The sequence below is a fragment of the Mastacembelus armatus genome, chromosome 24 (assembly GCF_900324485.2).
Source record: "Mastacembelus armatus chromosome 24, fMasArm1.2, whole genome shotgun sequence".
In the NCBI taxonomy this organism is placed as follows: domain Eukaryota; kingdom Metazoa; phylum Chordata; class Actinopteri; order Synbranchiformes; family Mastacembelidae; genus Mastacembelus; species Mastacembelus armatus.
The window spans coordinates 780010-801449 of NC_046656.1; the positions used below are offsets into that span (position 1 = coordinate 780010).

General features: G+C 42.3%; 1 protein-coding gene across 4 annotated transcripts in view; it reads right to left on the minus strand.

Annotated features, from left to right (window-relative positions):
• Window positions 1-21440, minus strand: part of mcm9 (minichromosome maintenance 9 homologous recombination repair factor) — a 54459-nt gene that overhangs the window by 3149 nt on the left and 29870 nt on the right. For 3 of the 4 annotated variants that reach the window (XM_026318740.1, XM_026318741.2, XM_026318742.1), the window contains exons 13-14: window positions 9022-9104; window positions 7228-7373 (exon numbers count right to left, since the gene is read on the minus strand). In XM_026318740.1, the coding sequence (XP_026174525.1) occupies window positions 7228-7373; window positions 9022-9104 (229 nt within the window). The remainder of the gene's footprint in view (window positions 1-7227; window positions 7374-9021; window positions 9105-21440) is intronic. The other variant, XM_026318743.1, reaches the window with a different exon arrangement.

A 21440-nucleotide genomic window follows, 5' to 3' on the forward strand; every position in this document is an offset into this window, starting at 1 on the left:
TAGCCTTGGTTATGGTCTGATGGAAACATACTCTTAAGCAGAAGCCCACAGCTCATCACCTGCCTGTTCACGTTTCTAACCAATTTTCCCCGCTCAGTGACACATCCACTGAGAAACCGACTCCGATAATTTGCAATTGCATAGTCAGAAACGTGAAGCTAGAGACACCAGTAACCATAGTCAATAGCATTCCTGGGGCCAGAGCAGGCGACATCGAGTCAAACTTGAAGCTGCTGGCTAAGGCTAATTGTAAATATGGTAAAATTGTTATTCACGTCGGCAGCAATGACACCCAATTACACCAATAGGAGGTCACTAAAGTTAATGTTCACTAGGTGTGTAACTTCTCTAGGTGGTGTCCAGCAAACGATGTGGGCTTCATAGACAATTGGGCCACTTTCTGGGGAAACCCGGTCTGGTAGCGAGGGATGGCATCCATACCACTTTGGATGGTGTGGCTCTCATCTCTAGAAATCTGGCCGAGTTTATTAGCCAACCTAAAGTTAGACAATCCAGAGTGGGGACTGGGATGCAGAGACTCAGTCTAAAACATCTCTCTGCAGTTTCCTTAGAGCCGTCAGCCCCCTCAAACCACATAGAAACTGTCTGCTCCTCAAACATCAAAACCATATATAAATCAGAAGTTAACAAAAGAGGAGTTATTCATAAAAACCTAATAAAAATTAAGACCACTCCTCTTATTGAACAGAAAAACAGAACAGTCAGATGTGGATTATTAAATATTAGGTCTCTTTCATCTAAATCTCTGTTAGTAAATGATTTGATAACTGACTTACTCTGTCTTACTGAAGCCTGGCTGCAGCAGGATGAATATGTCAGTCTGAATGAATAAAAATTGTCATGTTCCTCGAAGCACAGGTCGAGGTGGAGGAGTAGCTGCAATCTTCCACTCAAACTTATTATTAAACTTTCACCCCCACAACAGTTATAACTCATTTGAGAGCCTCAGTCTTAGCCTCTCACATGCAAACTGGAAAACACAAACCGTCCACCTGTCCCTTACTCAGTTTTTAACTGAATTTCCACATTTCCTGTCTGATTTAGTGCTTATTTCAGATAAAGTCATTATAGTGGGAGATCTTAACATTGATGTAGATGTTGAAAATAATAGTCCCAGCACTGCATTTAATTCAGTATTAGATTCAACTGGTTTCACTCAAATGTTAATAAACCCACCCGCTGTTAATAAGTTTAAGAAAATGATTCCATCTTTATTTACATCTATGCCATGTGCCAACACAGTGGAGGGCAGCTGCCTCAATCCTACTCCCTACCAAACTGATCATGTTGTTGACAGTGCTGTAGCCTCACTGCACGAAAAACTCTTGATACTGTGGCTCTGCAAAAGAAGTTAGTGAATCACAGAATATTAGCTCCATGGTACAGTTTACATAATCGTACCTTAAAGCAGGCATCACGAAGGCTGGAAAGGAAGTGGCGTTCCACAAATTTAGAGGAAATTTTTCTAGCCTGGAATAACAGTCTATTAACATATAAAAAAGCTCTCCGTAAAGCCAGAACTGCATACTATTCATCACTAATAGAGGAAAATAAGAACAATCCCAGGTTTCTTTTCAGCACTGTAGACAGGCTGACAAAAAGTCACAGCTCTGTTGAGCCCAGTGTTCCCTTAGCTCTTGTCAGGATTTTCCAAGATGTCAAGGGGTGACTTGAATGTTTGCTTGACCCTTTGATGGTATGTGGTTCTGTCTGTTTTATTGGTTTAGTGTTTTAGGGTAGAGGGTTGTAAATAACTGCCAACAATTTGGTTAGTTCTGGTAGAGGCCTGGAGATAGAGGACACCTGAACAAACACTGTAGGGTGGCTTCAGATTAGTCCACAGTACTGTATATAAACCTGGTGTTATAACACAGAGTCAGAGGATTTCTGCAAGGATGTTCTCTCCGGGCCTGTGATTAAACCAGGGATGATTCATCACACTTGTGGTTGTTTCTGAGAATTAGCAACTCTCAAACTTAAAGAAATTTCCACAACAATTTGGCGACAAGGATGGGATGGACATGCCACTGACCAGTGCCTGTTCTGGACCGAAAGAACCACCGGTGGTAAAATTTAAAAATGAAGGGAAAGTTCCGCTCCGACAAACGGAGGACTGGAATCCCGCCGGAGGTCAGAACGGTCTTTGGTCTGCGTCAAAGAAAAAACCCTAGGTGTGTGTGTTTGGTAATCACGTGATCTTTGTAATCCCTCCTGGAAATGAGATGTCATTGTCTATAAGAAGTGAACTATTATTGTCTATAAGAACCGCCTTAGAAATTGTCCCATATCATGAACTGGGCATATGAATGAGGTGATAATTTTATAAGCTTTGTGGTGACTCCTTCAGTGTCTTGTATGCACAATGTGTGTACAATAAGGGGACGTTGCTCGGAACGAATGTGTCATACAAACTACCTGGCTGGAGTGAGTCATCCAAAGTTTGTGTTTTTGTGATAAGATCTGACCATGCGATGAGATGGGAAGTTCAGTGTGAATGAGAACTTATTGTGTGTGTGTTATAAGCCCAATGAAAGTGTAAGCACCAGCCCCAGTGCTAAATGACGGTAGATAAATGGGTTAAAAGGGTGGTTAAAGAATGTTTTTGAGAAGGAGAAGAGGAAGTGAAAGAAGGAAAGCAAAGAAGGAAGAAATAAATTGGCACTCCTTTCAAGAGTTTAGAAAGGGAGGCAGAAATAGAAGAAAAAAATCTGCTGCAGAATTAAGGGTAAAGGTAGACAAATGATGCTGAGGAGAATAAGAAGGAAAAAACAGAAATGTAGGGTGAGAAAGTAGAAGTTATGTGTTGCAGGTTCGTCAAACTCCGATGGGGAACCATCAGACCCACAACACGGCACCAGTGGGGTGACAACAATTCACCTCTACGATGGACACCTTCTTTGAAGCTGTGCGGACTGCAATTCCTCTGAGAGTCTGCTGGTTTGAGATTCATGATACTGGACAAAAGGGGGGTGAGTCACCAGCTGATTATTGCACCCGCATGGAAACTGGATGCGCTGCACACTCCGGATAATGCGGCATACAGTCACCTGTGGAAAACTGCATTGATAAATGTCTCAACCTGGCCCAAGGATCTGCGTCATGATGTCATGTGTCGGCTGGGAAACAAAGACTTTGCCAAATGCATGGACACGTCTTACACGCAGAAAGGAACCCGAAGAGTCAGACATGGACCAGGTAAAAAATAAAATTCTCCAAACTGCTCACCAGCAGGAAAATACACCACCACAGAAGGAGCCTGCGATCTCAACAGAACAATGCAAGGAGACGTCAGAGGAATCAAGAAATTTCTGCAGAATCAGCTTCAAAGAGGACAGTTTCACACTTTAAAGGACATGGACACATATCCTATAAACTGAATCAAAAAAGACTAATGAAATACCATTGAATGATTGGACCTCAGGAAACCCATATGATGACAGTCCTCTAGATATAGAAAGACCCTGACTAATGATGTAACATTTTGTTCCCTCTGATTGGTAATTATAATTGTGTTGACACTTTGTGTGAAAAGGGGGGAATGTGAGGATTTTCCAAGATGTCAAGGGGTGACTTGAATGTTTGCTTGACCCTTTGATGGTATGTGGTTCTGTCTGTTTTATTGGTTTAGTGTTTTAGGGTAGAGGGTTGTAAATAACTGCCAACAACTTGGTTAGTTCTGGTAGAGGCCTGGAGATAGAGGACACCTGAACAAACATTGTAGGGTGGCTTCAGATTAGTCCACAGTACTGTATATAAACCTGGTGTTATAACACAGAGTCAGAGGATTTCTGCAAGGACATCCTCTCCGAGCCCGTGATTAAACCTGAGATGATTCATCACACTTGTGGTTGTTTCTGAGAATTAGCAACTCTGAAACTTAACCCTCTGGGGTCTGAGGGGGTTTCGTGGGCCTGGACAAATTTTGACATGTCCTGACATTTGTGCTTTTTTGAGTGTCTTTTAAACATATTAATGTCTAAATTCTAATAACACTGTAATCAGCACAAAATTGGCTACGATAATATGTGAGCAGCAAGTTTATACATGATTGTGTTTTTGAGAAAAAAGTGTTTATGCATGGTTAGTGAAAAACCACAATTTTTTAGGCACTGAAATAAGACCATAAAACACAAACAGAACATTGGTTCACAAGACTTTGGAGACCTGCATGTTGTAGGCTAAAGTGTTTACTTCACAGTGTTGTGAACGTCATCTTGTTCACACATTCACAGTAAACAATACACTGATTAAAATTTTCTAAGACACTTTTTGTCCAGAAAGGCATATGCAAGAAGGTGTGTCTCAGGATGAATAGTCATGTGATTTACCTGAGAAGACAAAAGACGCACTGAACGACCAGACAAAGACACGCATAATGAGCCTTTCAGTCAATGTAGCTGAGAGGGGATTAGTGCAGCACAATACAAAACAATGAAGAGCCAAACGTTCGTCATTTAAGTTAAAATCAGTGTTTTTACTCTGAGGACAAGCTAAACTATTTGTCTCTGTGTGGAATATAAGAAGCGCTTCATCACGTCCGTGACGCGCCATCATCCAAACGCGCCGAAAAAGTGATTAAATTCTATGATGAAGTTTGACGTTTTATGTCAGTTCTCGGGGGTGTGCACATATTACCTGGTAATACCTGGGGTCGACGCACGCGCCGGCGCGTTTTGACGCATCTTTTCCTGATAAGGCCGAAACAAACTTAAATTACTCCGTCAATTCTGATCGTACAGATAAAAGAACTATATCATTCAAATCTGTAAAGGGTCTAGTTTTAGTGGTATACCATCATAATAACAACAAAACATTGTGCTTTTTTTAAATAAAGAAAGCCGACAGGGTGCGCTCTCGGACTTTTCTGTCTCTGCCATTTCTCTTCACAGACGCGTAAATAAAACAACCAGAATCTCAGCGAATACTTGCCTCATAAAAATAAGAATTATATGGCTAGAAAGCTTGAAATGTTTTCTTTTGAGTGAAACAATTCAAGTCAAAAACAAATCATCACTTTTTATTTAATCCGTATGAACATAAGGAGAAGTCCGTTTTTTCCTGTCTCACCTCATTACAGGTAATGCGGTCCCGCCTTGTACACTGTTCACTGTTCACATGTAAATAATCTCAGGTGAACCAGGTAAATATGTGCACACCCCCGAGAAATGACATAAAACGTCAAACTTCATCATAGAATTTACTCACTTTTTCTGCGCGTTTGGATGATGGCGCGTTACGCACGTGAAGCGGCGCTCCTTACATTCCACACAGAGACAAATAGTTTAGCTTGTCCTCAGAGTAAAAACACTGATTTTAACTCAAATGAGGATCGTTTGGCTCTTCATTGTGTTGTATTGTGCTGCACTAATCCGTTCCCATCTACATTGACTGAAAGGCTCATTATGCGTTGCGTGTCTTTGTCTGGTCGTTCAGTGCGTCTTTTGCGTTCTCAGGTAAATCACATGACTATTCATCCTCAGACACACCCTCTTGCATATGGCCTTTCTGGACAAAAAGTGTCTTAGAAATGTCTTCTGTTTGTGTTTTATGGTCTTATTTCAGTGAGTAAATTGTAGTTTTTCACTAACCATGCATAAACACTTTTTTCTCAAAAACACAATCATGTATAAACTTGCTGCTCACATATTATTGTAGCCAATTTTGTGCTGATAACAGTGTTATCAGACTTTAGACATTAATATGTTTAAAAAACACTGAAAAAAGCACAAATGTCAGGACATGTCAAAATTTGTCCAGGCCCCAAAAAACCCCTCAGACCCCAGAGGGTTAAAGAAATGTAATATCGTTCTATAAATAACTGGAGACTTTTATTGTGAAAGTCTGACTATGTCAGAAAACCATGGCTGATATTGAAAATGGCCTCACTTGGTGCCTGAAGCCGTATGCCAATAACCAACGTCCGATTTAATATTGAGTTGCTCTTTCAGGGTTTTTCTATTGAGAAAATGCTATTTCAGGGCTTTTATTTTGAAAGGACAAAACTTCTACGGGAGACTCATGGGACCTTATACAAGAATCTGGACTTTTATTTTGAATATTCCTTATAATTTACAAAAATGTAATATCTGCCTATTAATGACTGTAGACTTTTATTGTGAAAGTCCGAGCATGGCGTGCTGGGAGACGACACCATGTCTGAAATTTAAAACAGCCACAGAGTCATTGGCTCTAAATAGCTGAGAATGGTCACCATGTGTAACAGCAGTGGACATTCGGCAGCCAGTCATTCTTAATTACCAACCACAGACAGCTGTTGTTCTGCTATTGCTTTGTGAGCTGTTGCTATGGTGACTTAATCTCAGAGTGGGAGGGGGAGTGACAGTGACACAGCCCTTTACACACGCAAAATGCAGAAAGTGACAAAACTTCACCTCACAAAATGGAGGACTACAGAAAACTATAAGACCTATCGAAATAATTCTTCTTCAACAAAGAGACTGATCCGCTTTTTGTGAAGATTGATTGGTGGCGAGTTAGTCATTTGTGTTTTTCACCAGAATTCCAGGACTTCTTTTATAATGGGAGTGAATGAGAGATTGAGCAGTCACTCTCTGTTGTTTTGGCCACCTGGTGGCTCTACCAGCACTTCCACTAATAATAAAGAGCGAAGATAACATACTTGGGAGAGCGAGTCAGAGGTGGATCAGCAAAGAGAAAAAACAAAGAACATATCTTGGGCTTGCTGTTTGCACAGCTATCCCAACAATAATAAAGAAAAAAAACAAAGAACATATCTTGGACTTGCTGTTTACACAGCAATCCCAACAATTACAATACAATTTCTCAATTTTAACATTTGATATGTTGTCGTTGTACCATTTACAAGTATGTTGTATTTTGTTCTTTTTAAACATTCTCATTTCCATTTTACAGTGTCCAAATAGGGTTAAAAATGTTTCCCACAGTGTGAGGCTTGTTTCCCACTGTGTTGAACCTCTCTTTTGAACAGTTGTTTGGGAGCTGAGGAAACCTACTATTTCAATTCCATAAGCAATTGTTTTCTCTTATTTGTTTGATGTAGGATTTTAGCCACTCAATTACTTTCAATTGTTGCACTTTGTCTGATGTGTGGCACACATCAGGCTACATAGATTGGGGCTTGATCTGTTTGTGGGATTGTTTGACACAAATGAAAAAATAAAGCCACATACTTCAAGCAAATTTAAAAAGCACTCTGTTATTTACCTGGTCAGTCTACGTTGCTCCTTTTGAAAGTGCAGTGGCAAGTTCAGTCCTTCCAGCAATATCTGACACTGAGTCCAATACTGTTGAGCAGGGTCAGCAGGGAATGAAGTGAGTAAAGAATTTACATTTTCCTGCAGAGCACCACCCTAAAAGAATCACAGTAGGACTTGTGACCAGTCTATATAGTGGCAAGATGTAACAAGTACCATATGTAGTGTTCAGCAGCCACAATGGCCATTTACCCTGGTGAACTTGACTGGAAAATACTACTCAGCTACTAAAATACCAAACACTGAAAATATTCTCTTTTTTTAACGAAATGTGTAAACATTCTCCATTTTAAAGTTTAGAATTAATACTGTACATCAAATCCCTGTTTTTGATCACAGCTGTTGCAACCACATGAGTCTTATTATGGGTTAATCTGCTGATTATTTCTTCCATTAACTGACTGATTGGTTTGGTTTGTAACTAACTGGTTTGGTTTGTAGCAAATGTGAAAATATAAAAAATGTCCTCACAAGTGCTCTAAATTTCACTGCCAGGGGATCAATAAAGTGTTATCTGTAACATGTTACAGTAAGGGTACAAGCGGTGTTAATTTTGACAGCAGATTTTAATTTAGTTTTAGTCATAGTCTTTTGACTAAAATGCAATTTTAGTTTCAGTCATATTTTAGTCATCTGCTTTGTTTTAGTTTTAGTCTAGTTTTGGTCGACTAACTAGCTTGATTTAAGTGTAATTTAGTTAAACTATTGTAATATACAAAATATTCTAAATTAAAATTAAATAAAAACAAGTTTCATTAAATATATTCAATATGGCCTTTCCATAAAAGACCAAAAATTAGATATACATTGTTTTTAACTTGCATATGACATTCTTCAATCTTTCTTTCAAGTGCAACGCCAAAATATTTAAAATAAAAACTGTATTTAGCAGTAATGCCATTGCATCAAACATGAAACTGACCCATATGTCTTCTCTTTGTTTTCTACCAGCTGTTGTCATTTCATTATAGTTTAAGTCAGACAGAAACCCAATGTAGGCTATGATGATGTCATGTACTCGCGCATCCAGAGTCGCCAGGTGGCTCAGTTACTTTTCAAATGTGTCTTACAAGAATAAGTCTGATTGGATCTTTTCTAAAAACGTCCCTCACTCACATTTTCGTCTCGATTTTATTAGTTAACGAAAATGTAAATATATTTTAATTATAGTTTTTGTCGTCATCACTTGATTTTTATTTAGTTACGTCTCATTTTCATCATTGAAAACCTGTCGACGAAAATTATAACGAAAATATTTCGTCAACGAAATGAACACTGGGTACAAGAATAGTTTATTATTATTTAATTAGCAAATGCATTAATTCTTCTTGTTATTATTTATTATTATTACCTGAATATTCCCTCTGTGATTATTAAGGCTCATCTTATCATTCTGAATTCATTTATAAAAAAAATGGAAATAGTTTCTGGGGAGAGGGCCGTCTAAACTGCCTTGCTGAACCTGCTGCCACTGCGATCAAATCTTGGATAACCAGTGGAAAATGGATGGAAAAACAGAATATGGTGACGTGTTGAATACTTCCCTCACCTATGTATATATATATTTATATATATATATATATACTTTTAATGGATATCATTTTCATATTATTTTTATTTTTGATAATACAGTGTTTTTATTGTTCAATCAACAATACCCTACATTAGCACAAATATTAAAAGAGCGTAAAATATTATTTTTGATCATTCATAGTTTAAGCAGTTAATTTTGTTATCTACTTACCTGCATGGAGCACTCCATGACAGAGACAGCCATGACAGCATCCTCTATGGTCACTGTCTCTCTGTACATTAGCCTGGCATGGGCTGTAGGAATAAAACAATTCTGTGTGAGTGGCACAGTTTCACTAATTTATAGTCAATTCCATTTATAATATTTGTGTTTTATCTTTATAAGAAATGAGTGGCCAATCCCAGTCCTTGAGGGCCACTATCCTGCTTGTCTTCCAATTATCCCTGGCTTAAACACTGCTGATACCTGGATCAGGCATGTTTAGTCCAGTGGTTCACTTTTTTTTTTTTTTTTTGCAGGGCCACCCTTTTTAGATAAGAATATTTTTGCATATTTTTGAAAGCTGTGCTTTGAGTTAATGAAGAATTATACGCTGCTGCCAGAGCAAGGAGCAGGGAGCCCCCTCACAAACTTGTGCATTCTCACCAGAAATAGGAACATAAGTAACAAGCTGGCTGATGGTCAATAACAACACTAGTGAACATTTGCACATTTTGCTTTGATCCGGGTGTACCCTGCCTCTTATCCAGCGTCAGCTGGGACTGGCTCCAACCCAACCCCACCACAACACTAGTTGTCAGGAACAAGTGGTAGCTGATGGATGGATATTATGGATGGATAAGATATTATACCTACGCTGCTTTTTAGGAACCATTATTTTAATTTAATAATAATAATAATAATGATAATAATAATTTTTGACATTATATATGTATACAGTAGATATACAGTGGGTACGGAAAGTATTCAGACCCCTTTAAATTTTTCACTCTTTGTGTCATTGCAGCCATTTGCCAAAATCAAAAAAGTTCATTTTATTTCTCATTAATGTACACTCAGCACCCCATCTTGACAGAAAAAAACAGAAATGTAGAAATTTTTGCAAATTTATTAAAAAAGAAAAACTGAAATATCACATGGTCATAAGTATTCAGACCCTTTGCAGTGACACTCATATTTAACTCACATGCTGTCCATTTCTTCTGATCCTCCTTGAGATGGTTCTGCTCCTTCATTGGAGTCCAGCTGTGTTTAATTAAACTGACTGGACTTGATTAGGAAAGGCACACACCTGTCTATGTAAGACCTTACAGCTCACAGTGCATGTCAGAGCAAATGAGAATCATGAGGTCGAAGGAACTGCCCAAGGAGCTCAGAGACAGAATTGTTGCAAGGCTCAGATCTGGCCAAGGTTACAAAAGAATTTCTGCAGCACTCAAGGTTCCTAAGAGCACAGTGGCCTCCATAATCCTCAAATGGAAAAAGTTTGGGACGACCAGAACTCTTCCTAGACCTGGCCGTCCAGCCAAACTGAGCAATCGTGGGAGAAGAGCCTTGGTGAGAGAGGTAAAGAAGAACCCAAAGATCACTGTGGCTGAGCTCCAGAGATGCAGTAGGGAGATGGGAGAAAGTTCCACAAAGTCAACTATCACTGCAGCCCTCCACCAGTCGGGGCTTTATGGCAGAGTGGCCCGACGGAAGCCTCTCCTCAGTGCAAGACACATGAAAGCCCGCATAGAGTTTGCCAAAAACCACATGAAGGACTCCCAGACTATGAGAAATAAGATTCTCTGGTCTGATGAGACCAAGATTGAACTTTTTGGTGTTAATTCTAAGCGGTATGTGTGGAGAAAACCAGGCACTGCTCGTCACCTGTCCAATACAATCCCTACAGTGAAACATGGTGGTGGGAGCATCATGTTGTGGGGGTGTTTTTCAGCTGCAGGGACAGGACGACTGGTTGCAATTGAAGGAAAGATGAATGCGGCCAAGTACAGAGATATACTGGAAGAAAACCTCTTCCAGAGTGCTCAGGACCTCAGACTGGGCTGAAGGTTCACCTTTCAACAGGACAATGACCCTAAGCACACAGCTAAAATAACAAAGGAGTGGCTTCAGAACAACTCTGTGACCGTTCTTGACTGGCCCAGCCAGAGCCCTGACCTAAACCCAATTGAGCTTCTCTGGAGAGACCTGAAAATGGCTGTCCACCAACGTTCACCATCCAACCTGACAGAACTGGAGAGGATCTGCAAGGAAGAATGGCAGAAGATCCCCAAATCCAGGTGTGAAAAACTTGTTGCATCATTCCCAAGAAGACTCATGGCTGTACTAGCTCAAAAGGGTGCTTCTACTCAATACTGAGCACAGGGTCTGAATACTATGACCATGTGATATTTCAGTTTTTCTTTTTTAATAAATTTGCAAAAATTTCTACATTTCTGTTTTTTTCTGTCAAGATGGGGTGCTGAGTGTACATTAATGAGAAATAAAATGAACTTTTTTGATTTTGGCAAATGGCTGCAATGACACAAAGAGTGAAAAATTTAAAGGGGTCTGAATACTTTCCGTACCCACTGTATATTAAAAAGCTAGGACAGCAACAGCTAATGGTCATTATGTGACACCTGGGCTGTGTACGCTCAAAAGACAAACAGGAAAGCTGAGAAAGGTTTAATTTTTTTGAAAATATCCTGTGATATGGTACAATCTTAGTTATAGTGGAAACTTTAGTACAGGTTTAAGTTTGTGAGAGGGTCTTCAAAAATATCCTGTGACGTGGTACAATCATCTCAGTTACAGTGGAAACTTTAGTACAGTTTTTAAGTTTGTGAGAGGGTCTTCACCAACTCCAAGCAAAGCTTACAAGACAGGAAAAGACAAGAAAGTATGACAAGGCATTTATCGTCCATGCATTTGTTACTTCTAGGCTAAACTACTGTAATTCCTCATTATAAGGATGTCCCAGTAACTCCATAAAAAGCCTCCAATTAATACTGCAGCCACACTTCTGACACAGTTCTGACAGGAACTAGCAAGAGAGATATTTTTCCTATAGTAGATTGTTTTCACTGCCCTCCTTTAAAATTTAGAATAGAATAGAATACAATACAATAGAAAATATTTCCACATGTAAAATATTTTGTTAGTATTATTATTGTTGCTACTATGTGTGGCTTTCCAATCTCTGTTTTGCTTTCCAAATTCTATTTTGCTATTTTTATTGTGAGTTCTTGCTTGCTACTGTGACAGCTGAATTACCCTGCCGGGGGGGGGGGTCAATAAGTGTCATTTAATCTAACCAAAATTAAAATCCCTTCCCCTCACATACAAATGCCTTAATGGCCAAGCTCCTTAAGACAAGGCAAGGCAAGGCAAGGCGAGGCAAGTTTATTTATATAGCACAATTCATACACAGAGTAATTCAAAGTGCTTTACAAAAATAAAAGACAAGTTAAAAGTACATGGGCAAGAATCAAAATAAGAAACAACAAATAGTGAAATTAAAATTAAAGGAAGCTGAGTGCAGATAAATTACTGTCAGTTGTCATATGTTATATGCCATGCTAAAAAGAAAGGTTTTTAGCTTGGGCTTAAACATTGCCAGAGATGAGGCTTGTCTAACATCATCAGGAAACTATTACAGGTTTTAGCTGCATAGAACTGAAACGCTGCTTCTCCCTGTTTAGTCCTGACTCTGGGCACGAGCAGAAGGCCTGTCCCTGATGTTCTCAGAGTTTGAGATGGTTCATATGGCATCAACATGTCAGAGCTGTAATGTGGTGCTGAGCCATGAAAAGACTTATACACAAGCAGTGCAGTTTTAAAGTCTATTCTCTGAGAGACAGGAAGCCAGTGCAGAGATCTGAGAACAGGATTAACCTGGTTGTACTTCCTAGTTCTAGTCAGGACCCAAGCAGCAGCGTTCGGAATGTACTGTAGCTGCCTTACAGCTGGTTTTGAGAGCCCCGTGAGCAGGTCGTAATCTAACCTGCTAGAGATAAGTGTTTTTGAAATGGTAAAATGCTAATGATGTAGTTAATTTAATATGGCTGTTAAAATTCAAGTCTGAGTCCAAGATTACGACCTGGATTTCTAACCTGATTTTTGGATTTTGCACAAAGAGGCTCGAGGTGACTGCTGACACTTTCTCTTTGTTTCTGTGGCCCAAAAGATGATTGTTTCAGTCTTGTCACTGTTTATTTGGAGAAAGTTGTTTTGCATCCACACAGTGATCTGTTCAATACAGCAACACAATGAATTGACTGGTCCATATTCACCAGCTGTGAGTGAAATGTAAATCTGAGTGTCATCTGCATAGTTATGGTAGGACACATTATTCCTGCGTATTAACTGGCCTAAAGGAAACATGTAAAGATTGAACAAAAGGGGTCCCAAGATGGACCCCTGGGGGACCATGAGCAGAAGGCCTGTCCACATGTCAATGCCATTTGGTCTGAGACACAGTTACCAGTTACTTCAATGAAATACTTCCTGCCTTCAAGATAGGACTTAAACCATTTAAGGGCAGTACCAGAGATGCCTATCCAGTCCTCTAACCTTTGTTAACATACTCACTGCACTTAAGACCTCATAGTACCATACCAATAAAGAAGCGTGCACATTGTGAAAGAAATTTTCATACAGATACATACATGCCATCTTTTGTTTCACCAGACATGCTGTCTGCTTACCTGTGTGGTGTCCCTGCTGAGAGGCAGACACCAAGGGTCCACACAGAAAGGATGGAAGTAGGTATTCACAGACACTTGCTAATTAAATTTCTGACCAATACATATTCACCTGTATAAGTGTTGTGTGAGGTTAATTTGCATGTGACTCATTCCTTTGTTCTGTTGTGTGAACTTAGCTGGTGAGTTTTCATAAGGACTGTAAACTCTTGTCAATCAAACTGACCCACCTAGGTGACCTTCTGTGTTCATGCGCTCGCTGGTTAAATTTGCCATCAACATCATCCTGCGCTGTACTACATCTGTAGTTGGGCAAAATGCAGGTCTACTGGCACCTACTGGTTCCTAGAGCTTCCAAAAGTAGAATGAGAGGCAGAGCCTTTAGCTATCAAGGTCCTCTCCTTTGGAACTAGCTCCTAATCTGGGTTCAGGAGGCAGACAACACACACTACTTTTAGGTCAGGCTTAAACTTTCTTTTTTGACAAACTTATAGTTAGGGCTGGTTCAGGTGATCCACCCCTTAGTTATAAATTATTCTCAATTGTAACAGAAAATGAACCACACAGAGTCGAGTTGGATAGAGTAGACCAGAGCAGTGCTAAAATTGTATAATGGAAAAGTGGGAGTACCACCCCAATGTGGGTGAGGTCGTCATAACACGGCAGCACAAAACTGCCATGACGTTCATTATACGTGACACAAACACACGCACCTCCTAGTAGGACCACAGTGGTTTTTTTGCGATTAGCTATTTGCCTCACAAAAAACAATAAAAATGGAAAAACAAACAGTCGCTGTTTCCATTTTTTAAAAATGGCAGGTTTGATTCTTGGCTACAAGATTGGGCTGCGGACGGCTGCCTCGGTGTTACGGTGCACTCTACTTTGCCTTGTTTTGTATTTTTATTCAGTTCTGGTGGTTCCTATCCTAGGGAAGAGCTCATGAACATCAGAACTACTACCCCTATGAACTTATTTTCGAGTTTTCCGGCTTCTACCACAGAATTACTGGCTATTTTGATCAAAAAGGCACATAAAGTGAGGCCCCGCAGAAGAGGGAAACACTCAGGTGTGCCAGCGCATATTACGCACCGCGCTCCCTGGGATATTCCTCTCTAACGTGTGCTCACTTTGCAACAAAATAGACGAACTGACCCTGCTGCTGGACAAAAATAAAGACTTTTCTACGTCCTGTGTTTTGTGCTTCATGGAAAAGTGGCTGTGTGATCTTATACCAGTCACTGTGCTATAAACTAAGTGGATTTCAACTCTACAGAGCAGACAGACACACAGAGCTTTCCAGGTAAAACAAAAGGTGGTGGAATCTGCTTCTACATCAACAACAGCTGATGCAACAATGTGACAGTACTGTCTCAGCACTGTTCACTGGACATGGTGGCCTTCACCATTAACTGCAAGCCCTTCTACTCGCCCTGTGAGTTCTGTTCCTTCATTTTTGTTGGTGTTTACATTCTGCCGCAAGGTAATGTGCATGAAGCGCAGCGTGTGCTGGCTGAGATACTGTGTGTGGAACACACAAACCTGGACCAGAGAGAGGAGCGTACTGAACCATTGCTACTCCACCATCAGCGATGCTTTTCGTTCTGTCCTCGTGCCGCACTGGGCCAGTCCCACCACATCATGGTGCATTTGATTCCTGCATACAGGCAGAAATTAAAACTCTGCAAACCTGTTGTGAGGACATCAAAGAAGTGGACCAGTGAGTCTGCGGGAGAACTTCAGGAGTGTTTGGACTGTACAAACTGGGTTGTTTTTAGGTCTGCCACCAACAGTCTGGATGAGTACACAGACACTGTGACGTCCTACATTAACTTCTGTGAGGACAGCCTCATTCCATCACGCACCAGGGTGAGTTATAACAATGACAAACCCTGGTTCACTGCTAAATTCCGACAGATGTGAATAGATTGTTCAAACGATTGAACCCCCGCAAGGCTACAGGCCCAGACTCTGTCTCCCCCTCCATCCTGAAGCACTGTGCCAATCAGCTGTCCCCAGTGTTAACACCTCACTGGAGACTTGCCAGCCTGCTTCAAGACATCAGCCATCGTCCCAGTCCCCAAAAAGACAAGGATCATAGGACTTAATGATTACAGACCCGTCGCCCTGACTTCTGTGATCATGAAGTCTTTTGGGCACCTCGTCCTCTCCTACCTCAAGGACATTACAGACCCTGTCCTGGATCCCCTACAGTTCGCCTACAGAGCCAATAGATCTGTGGACGACGCTGTGAACATGGCCCTCCAATTCATCTTCCAGCATCTGGACTCCCCAGGATCCTATGCAAGGATACTGTTTGTGGACTTCAGCTCTGCCTTCAACACAATCGTTCCAGCTCTTCTCTGAGACAAGCTCTCCCAGCCGAATGTGCCTGACTCCATGTGCAGGTGGATCACTGACTTCCTGACACCTGGCAGTTCGTGAGGCTGGGAAAGCACGTCTCTGACTCCCAGACCATCAACACTGGATCGCCCCAAGGCTGTGTCCTCTCTCCCCTGCTATTCGCCCTATACACCAATAGCTGCACATCTGGTCAGTCTGTCAAACTCCTGACGTTTGCAGACGAAACCACCCTCATCGGCGTCATCTCTGATGGGGACGAGTTGGCCTACAGGAGTGAGATGGACCGTCTGGTGTCATGGTGCAGCACTAACAACCTGGAGCTCAACACCCTTAAAACAGTGGAGATGATGGTGGATGGTGGATTTCAGGAAGGACCCAGCTTCCCTCCACCCCCTCATCTTCTGTGATACTCCGGTGACCTCTGTTGAGTCCTTCTGCTTCCTGGGCACCACTATCACCCAGGAGCTCAAGAAGGAGCAGAACATCATATCCATCATCGAATCCATCCTGACATCCTCCATCACGGTCTGGTTTGCTGCAGCCACAGCCAAAGACAAGGCCAAGCTACAGAGTGTCATGCACGCTGCCGAGAAGGTGATGGGCTGCAGTCTCCCATCTCTCCAGGAGCTGTACATCTCCAGGACTCAGCCAAGACTGCAGGCCAAAATAACTTTCTCTTCCTTACTGCAGTCAGCCTGCTGAACAACACTCAGCCACTTTTCACTTTAACATTTGTAAATTGCAATACACTTCACGCATTCTTCAATTTTCTGTATATATATACAAAAATAAAAAATTCCCGTCTCACCCCTATGGGTGGTGTGTCTTCCTCAATCTCGGGTCCTCTACCAGAGGCCTGGGAGTTTGAGGGTTCTTCGCAGTATCTTAGCTGTTCCTAGCACTGTGCTCTTCTGGACTGAGATCTCTGATGTTGTTCCTGGGATCTGTTGGAGCCACTCTCCCAGTTTGGGGGTCACAGCCCCGAGGGTGCCGATTACCACGGGGACCACTGTTGCCTTCACCTTCCACATCCTTTCTAGCTCTTCTTCAAGCCCTTGGTATTTCTCCAGCTTCTCGTGTTCCTTCTTTCTGATGTTGCTGTCACTTGGGATCGCTACATCTACCACTACGGCTTTCTTCTGTTGTTTTTCCACCACTACTATGTCCGGTTGGTTAGCCATCACCTGTTTGTCGGTCTGTATCTGGAAGTCCCACAGGATCTTAGCTCGGTCATTCTCCCTCACCTTTGGAGGCGTGTCCCATTTTGACCTTGGGACCTCCAGCCCATACTCGGCACAGATGTTCCTGCACACTATGCCGGCCACTTGGTTATGACGTTCCATGTACGCTCTGCCTGCTAGCATCTTACAACCTGCTGTTATGTGCTGGATTGTCTCGGGCATCTTTGCACAGCCTGCACCTGGGGTCCTGCCTGGTGTGGTAGACCCCGGCCTCTATCGATCTTGTGCTCAGGGCCTGTTCTTGTGCTGCTACGATCAGTGCCTCTGTGCTGTCTTTCAGTCCAGCTTTTTCCAGCCACCGGTAGGACTTTTCGATATCAGCCACTTCTTGTATCTGTCGGTGGTACATGCCGTGCAGGGGTTTGTCCTGCCATGATGATTCTTGCTCTTCTTCCTCTGCATCGGGCTTCTGTTGCCTGAGATATTCACTAAGTATTCCATCGCTTGGGTCCATCTTCCTGATGTACTCATGGATCTTGGTCGTTTCATCTTGGATGGTGGCTCTGACGCTCACCAGTCCCCGGCCTCCTTCCTTCCTCTTAGCGTACAGTCTCAGGATGCTGGATTTGGGGTGAAGTCCTCCATGCATTGTGAAGAGCTTCCTTGTCTTGACATCAGTGGCTTCTATGTCCTCTTTTGGCCAGCTTATTATGCCAGCGGGGTATCTGATGACCGACAGGGCGTAGGTGTTGATGGCTTGGACCTTGTTCTTCCCATTTAGCTGACTTCTTAGGACTTGCCTTACTCTCTGTAGGTATTTGGCTGTGGCTGCTTTCCTTGCGGCTTCTTCTTGGTTCCCATTTGCCTGTGGGATTCCGAGGTACTTGTAGCTGCCCTCAACATCCGCTATGCTGCCTTCTGGGAGTTCAACTCCTTCAGTCCCGACAACCTTCCCTCTCTTTGTTATCATTTGACCACATTTGTCCAGTCCGAATGACATTCCAGTGTCGTTGCTGTATATCCTGGTGGTGTGGATCAGTGAGTCGATGTCTCGCTCAGTCCTGGAATACAGCTTGATGTCATCCATGTACAGGAGGTGGCTGATGGTTGCCCCATTTTGCAGTCGGTATCCCAAGCCAGTCTTAGTGATGATCTGGCTGAGGGCGGTCAGGCCTATGCAGAACAGCAGCGGGGACAGAGCATCTCCTTGGTAGATGCCGCACTTGATGGAGACTTGTGCTATCGGCTTGAGGTGGGCTACTAGGGTTGTTTTCCACAGTCCCATTGAGTTCCTTATGAAGGTTCTTGGGGTCCTATTGATGTTGTACAGTTCCAGGCATTCCAGGATCCATGTGTGAGGCATTGAGTCGTAGGCTTTCTTGTAGTCAATCCAGGCGGTGCACAGTTGGTCTGCCTGGTCTTACAGTCTCGAGCGACCGCTTTATCCACCAGTAGTTGGTGTTTTGCTCCCCTGGTGTCCTTACCGATTCCTTTCTGGGCCCCGCTCATGTATTGAGCCATGTGCCTACTCATCTTAGCCGCTATGATGCCCGACAGGAGCTTCCATGTTGTGCAGAGGCAGGTTATCGGACGGTAGTTGGATGGGACTGCTCCCTTTTGGGGGTCCTTCAGGATCAGGACTGTCCTGCCTTCAGTTAGCCACTCTGGGTGGGTCCCATCCATTAGCAGCTGGTTCATTTGAGCTGCCAGGCGCTCATGGAGGGCAGTTAGCTTCTTTAGCCAGTAGGTGTGGATCATGTCAGGCCCTGGTGCTGTCCAGCTCTTCATGTTTGAGACCCTTTCTCGGATATCTGCCGTTGCGATGGTTACTGGTTCCTGTTCAGGGAGGTTGCTGTGGTCTGCTCTGAGGTCTGCCAGCCACTGGACATTGGTGTTATGTGATGCTTCCCTCTCCCATATGTTTTTCCAGTATCGTTCAGTCTCCAGCCTTGGTGGGTCGGCCCTCGTGTTACTGCCCTCCCACTGAGAGTACACCTTGGATGGTTTGGTGGAGAACATCCTGTTTATTCTCCGTGCTTCTATTTCTCTGGTGTACCTCTTCAGGCGTGTGGCCAGGGCTGTGAGTCGTTGCTTGGCAGTCTCTAGGACCTCAGGTATGGACAGCCTGTTGTATTTCTTACCCAACTTCATCCCCCTTCTCTGCAGTTCTGACAGTTGGCTAACTTCTCTCCGTGTTGCCCTTATTTTTGCCTCTAACCTCCTTCTCCATGCAGGGTACTGCTCCTTGGTGGTGGAACGTATTTTGTGGCCAAGCATCTCAAGGATCACTGTTGCCGTGGCGTATAGCAGCTTGTTGGTCTCGGTGATGGTCACAGTGGGGATTGTTCGTAATGCTGCATTCACATCTTCTAGTAGACTTTCAGAGAGTACTTCACTTAGTCTTGGTAACCGGCTGCGGAGGTTCCAGGTGTCCATCTTGCCTACGATCTTCACTCTCAGGTCAGCTGCTCTTGTGTTGAGCGTGTGGCGGCTTGCCATTGGGGCTTCGTACCCAATCTCGGGTGGGGATGGTGTTGTATCCCCCCTGACCTGGCGTCCTGGCTCCCCCTTGCCGTAACATACATACATATATATATATATATATATATATATATACACACACAGTATTGTTCAAAATAATAGCAGTGCAATGTGACTAACCAGAATAATCCAGGTTTTTAGTATATTTTTTATTGCTACATGGCAAACAAGTTACCAGTAGGTGCAGTAGATTCTCAGAAAACAAACATGACCCAGCATTCATGTTATGCACGCTCTTAAGGCTGTGCAATTGGGAAATTAGTTGAAAGGGGTGTGTTCAAAAATAGCAGTGTCTGCCGTTGACTGTACAAACTCAAAACTATTTTGTATAAAAGTTTTTGTTTCTAGGATTTAGCAAATCTGTGAATCACTAAACTAATATTTAGTTGTATGACCACACACAGTTTTTTATAACTGCTTCACATCTGTGTGGCATGGAGTCACCCAACTTGTGGCACCTTTCAGCTGTTATTCCACTCCATGATTCTTTAACCCTCTGGGGTCGACGCACGCGCCGGCGCGTTTTGACGCATCTTTTCCTGATAAGGCCGAAACAAACTTAAATTACTCCATCAATTCTGATCCTACAGATAAAAGAAATATATCATTCAAATCTGTAAAGGGTCTACTTTTAGTGGTATACCATCATAATAACAACAAAACCTTGTGCTTTTTTTAAATAAAGAAAGCCGACAGGGTGCGCTCTCTGACTTTTCTGTCTCTGCCATTTCTCTTCACAGACGCGTAAATAAAACAACCAGAATCTCAGCGAATACTTGCCTCATAAAAATAAGAATTATATGGCTAGAAAGCTTGAAATGTTTTCTTTTGAGTGAAACAATTCAAGTCAAAAACAAATCATCACTTTTTATTTAATTCGTATGAACGTAAGGAGAAGCTCGTTTTTTCCTGTCTCACCTCATTACAGGTAATGCGGTCCCGCGTTGTACACTGTCCACTGTTCACATGTAAATAATCTCAGGTGAACCAGGTAAATATGTGCACACCCCCGAGAAATGACATAAAACGTCAAACTTCATCATAGAATTTACTCACTTTTTCTGCGCGTTTGGATGATGGCGCGTCACGGACGTGAAGAAGCGCTTCTTGTAAACCCCCTTCAAATGCATGTTCAACAAGTGCTGGCTTCATCTTTAAATAGGGGCCACCTGATTCACACGTTTTTTCACAAAATTGATGACCTCACTGATTGAATGCCACACTGCTATTTTTCTGAAAACACCCCTTTCAACTAATTGCACAGCCTTAAGAGCGTGCATATCATGAATGCTGGGTCTTGTTTGTTTTCTGAGAATCTACTGCACCTACTGGTAACTTGTTTGCCATGTAGCAATAAAAAATATACTAAAAACCTGGAGTATTCTGGTTAGTCACATTGTACTGCTATTATTTTGAACAATACTGTATATATAGTATTTATTTTATTTTTATTCTTTTTTCTAGTTCATTCTAAAACTGTGTACATACTCCATATCTGTATATATGCTTGAACCAGACACCAAGACAAATTCCTAGTACTGTAAAGTGTTCTTTGTTGTACCTGGCAATAAAACTGATTCTGATTTTAATTCTGATTGTGTCGGGTGTGCTTGGATGTCGTGACTCTTCTAGTGATGTCACTCACTGGCCAATCAGGGGCCAACAGTCTGTTGACGTCACATTTTAGTATCGGCTCAGCTCACTTGGAGCCTCAGCCGAGGAGGTACTAAAAATCTACCTGGTACTGAGTAGAGCCAAGTAGTGCAAGTGGAAAAGCGCCATAACTTTGTGCTTTCCTGTAGTTTGTGCTCTCTCTGTACCTTCTGCAAGTATCTCTGGTCCTGGAGCTGTA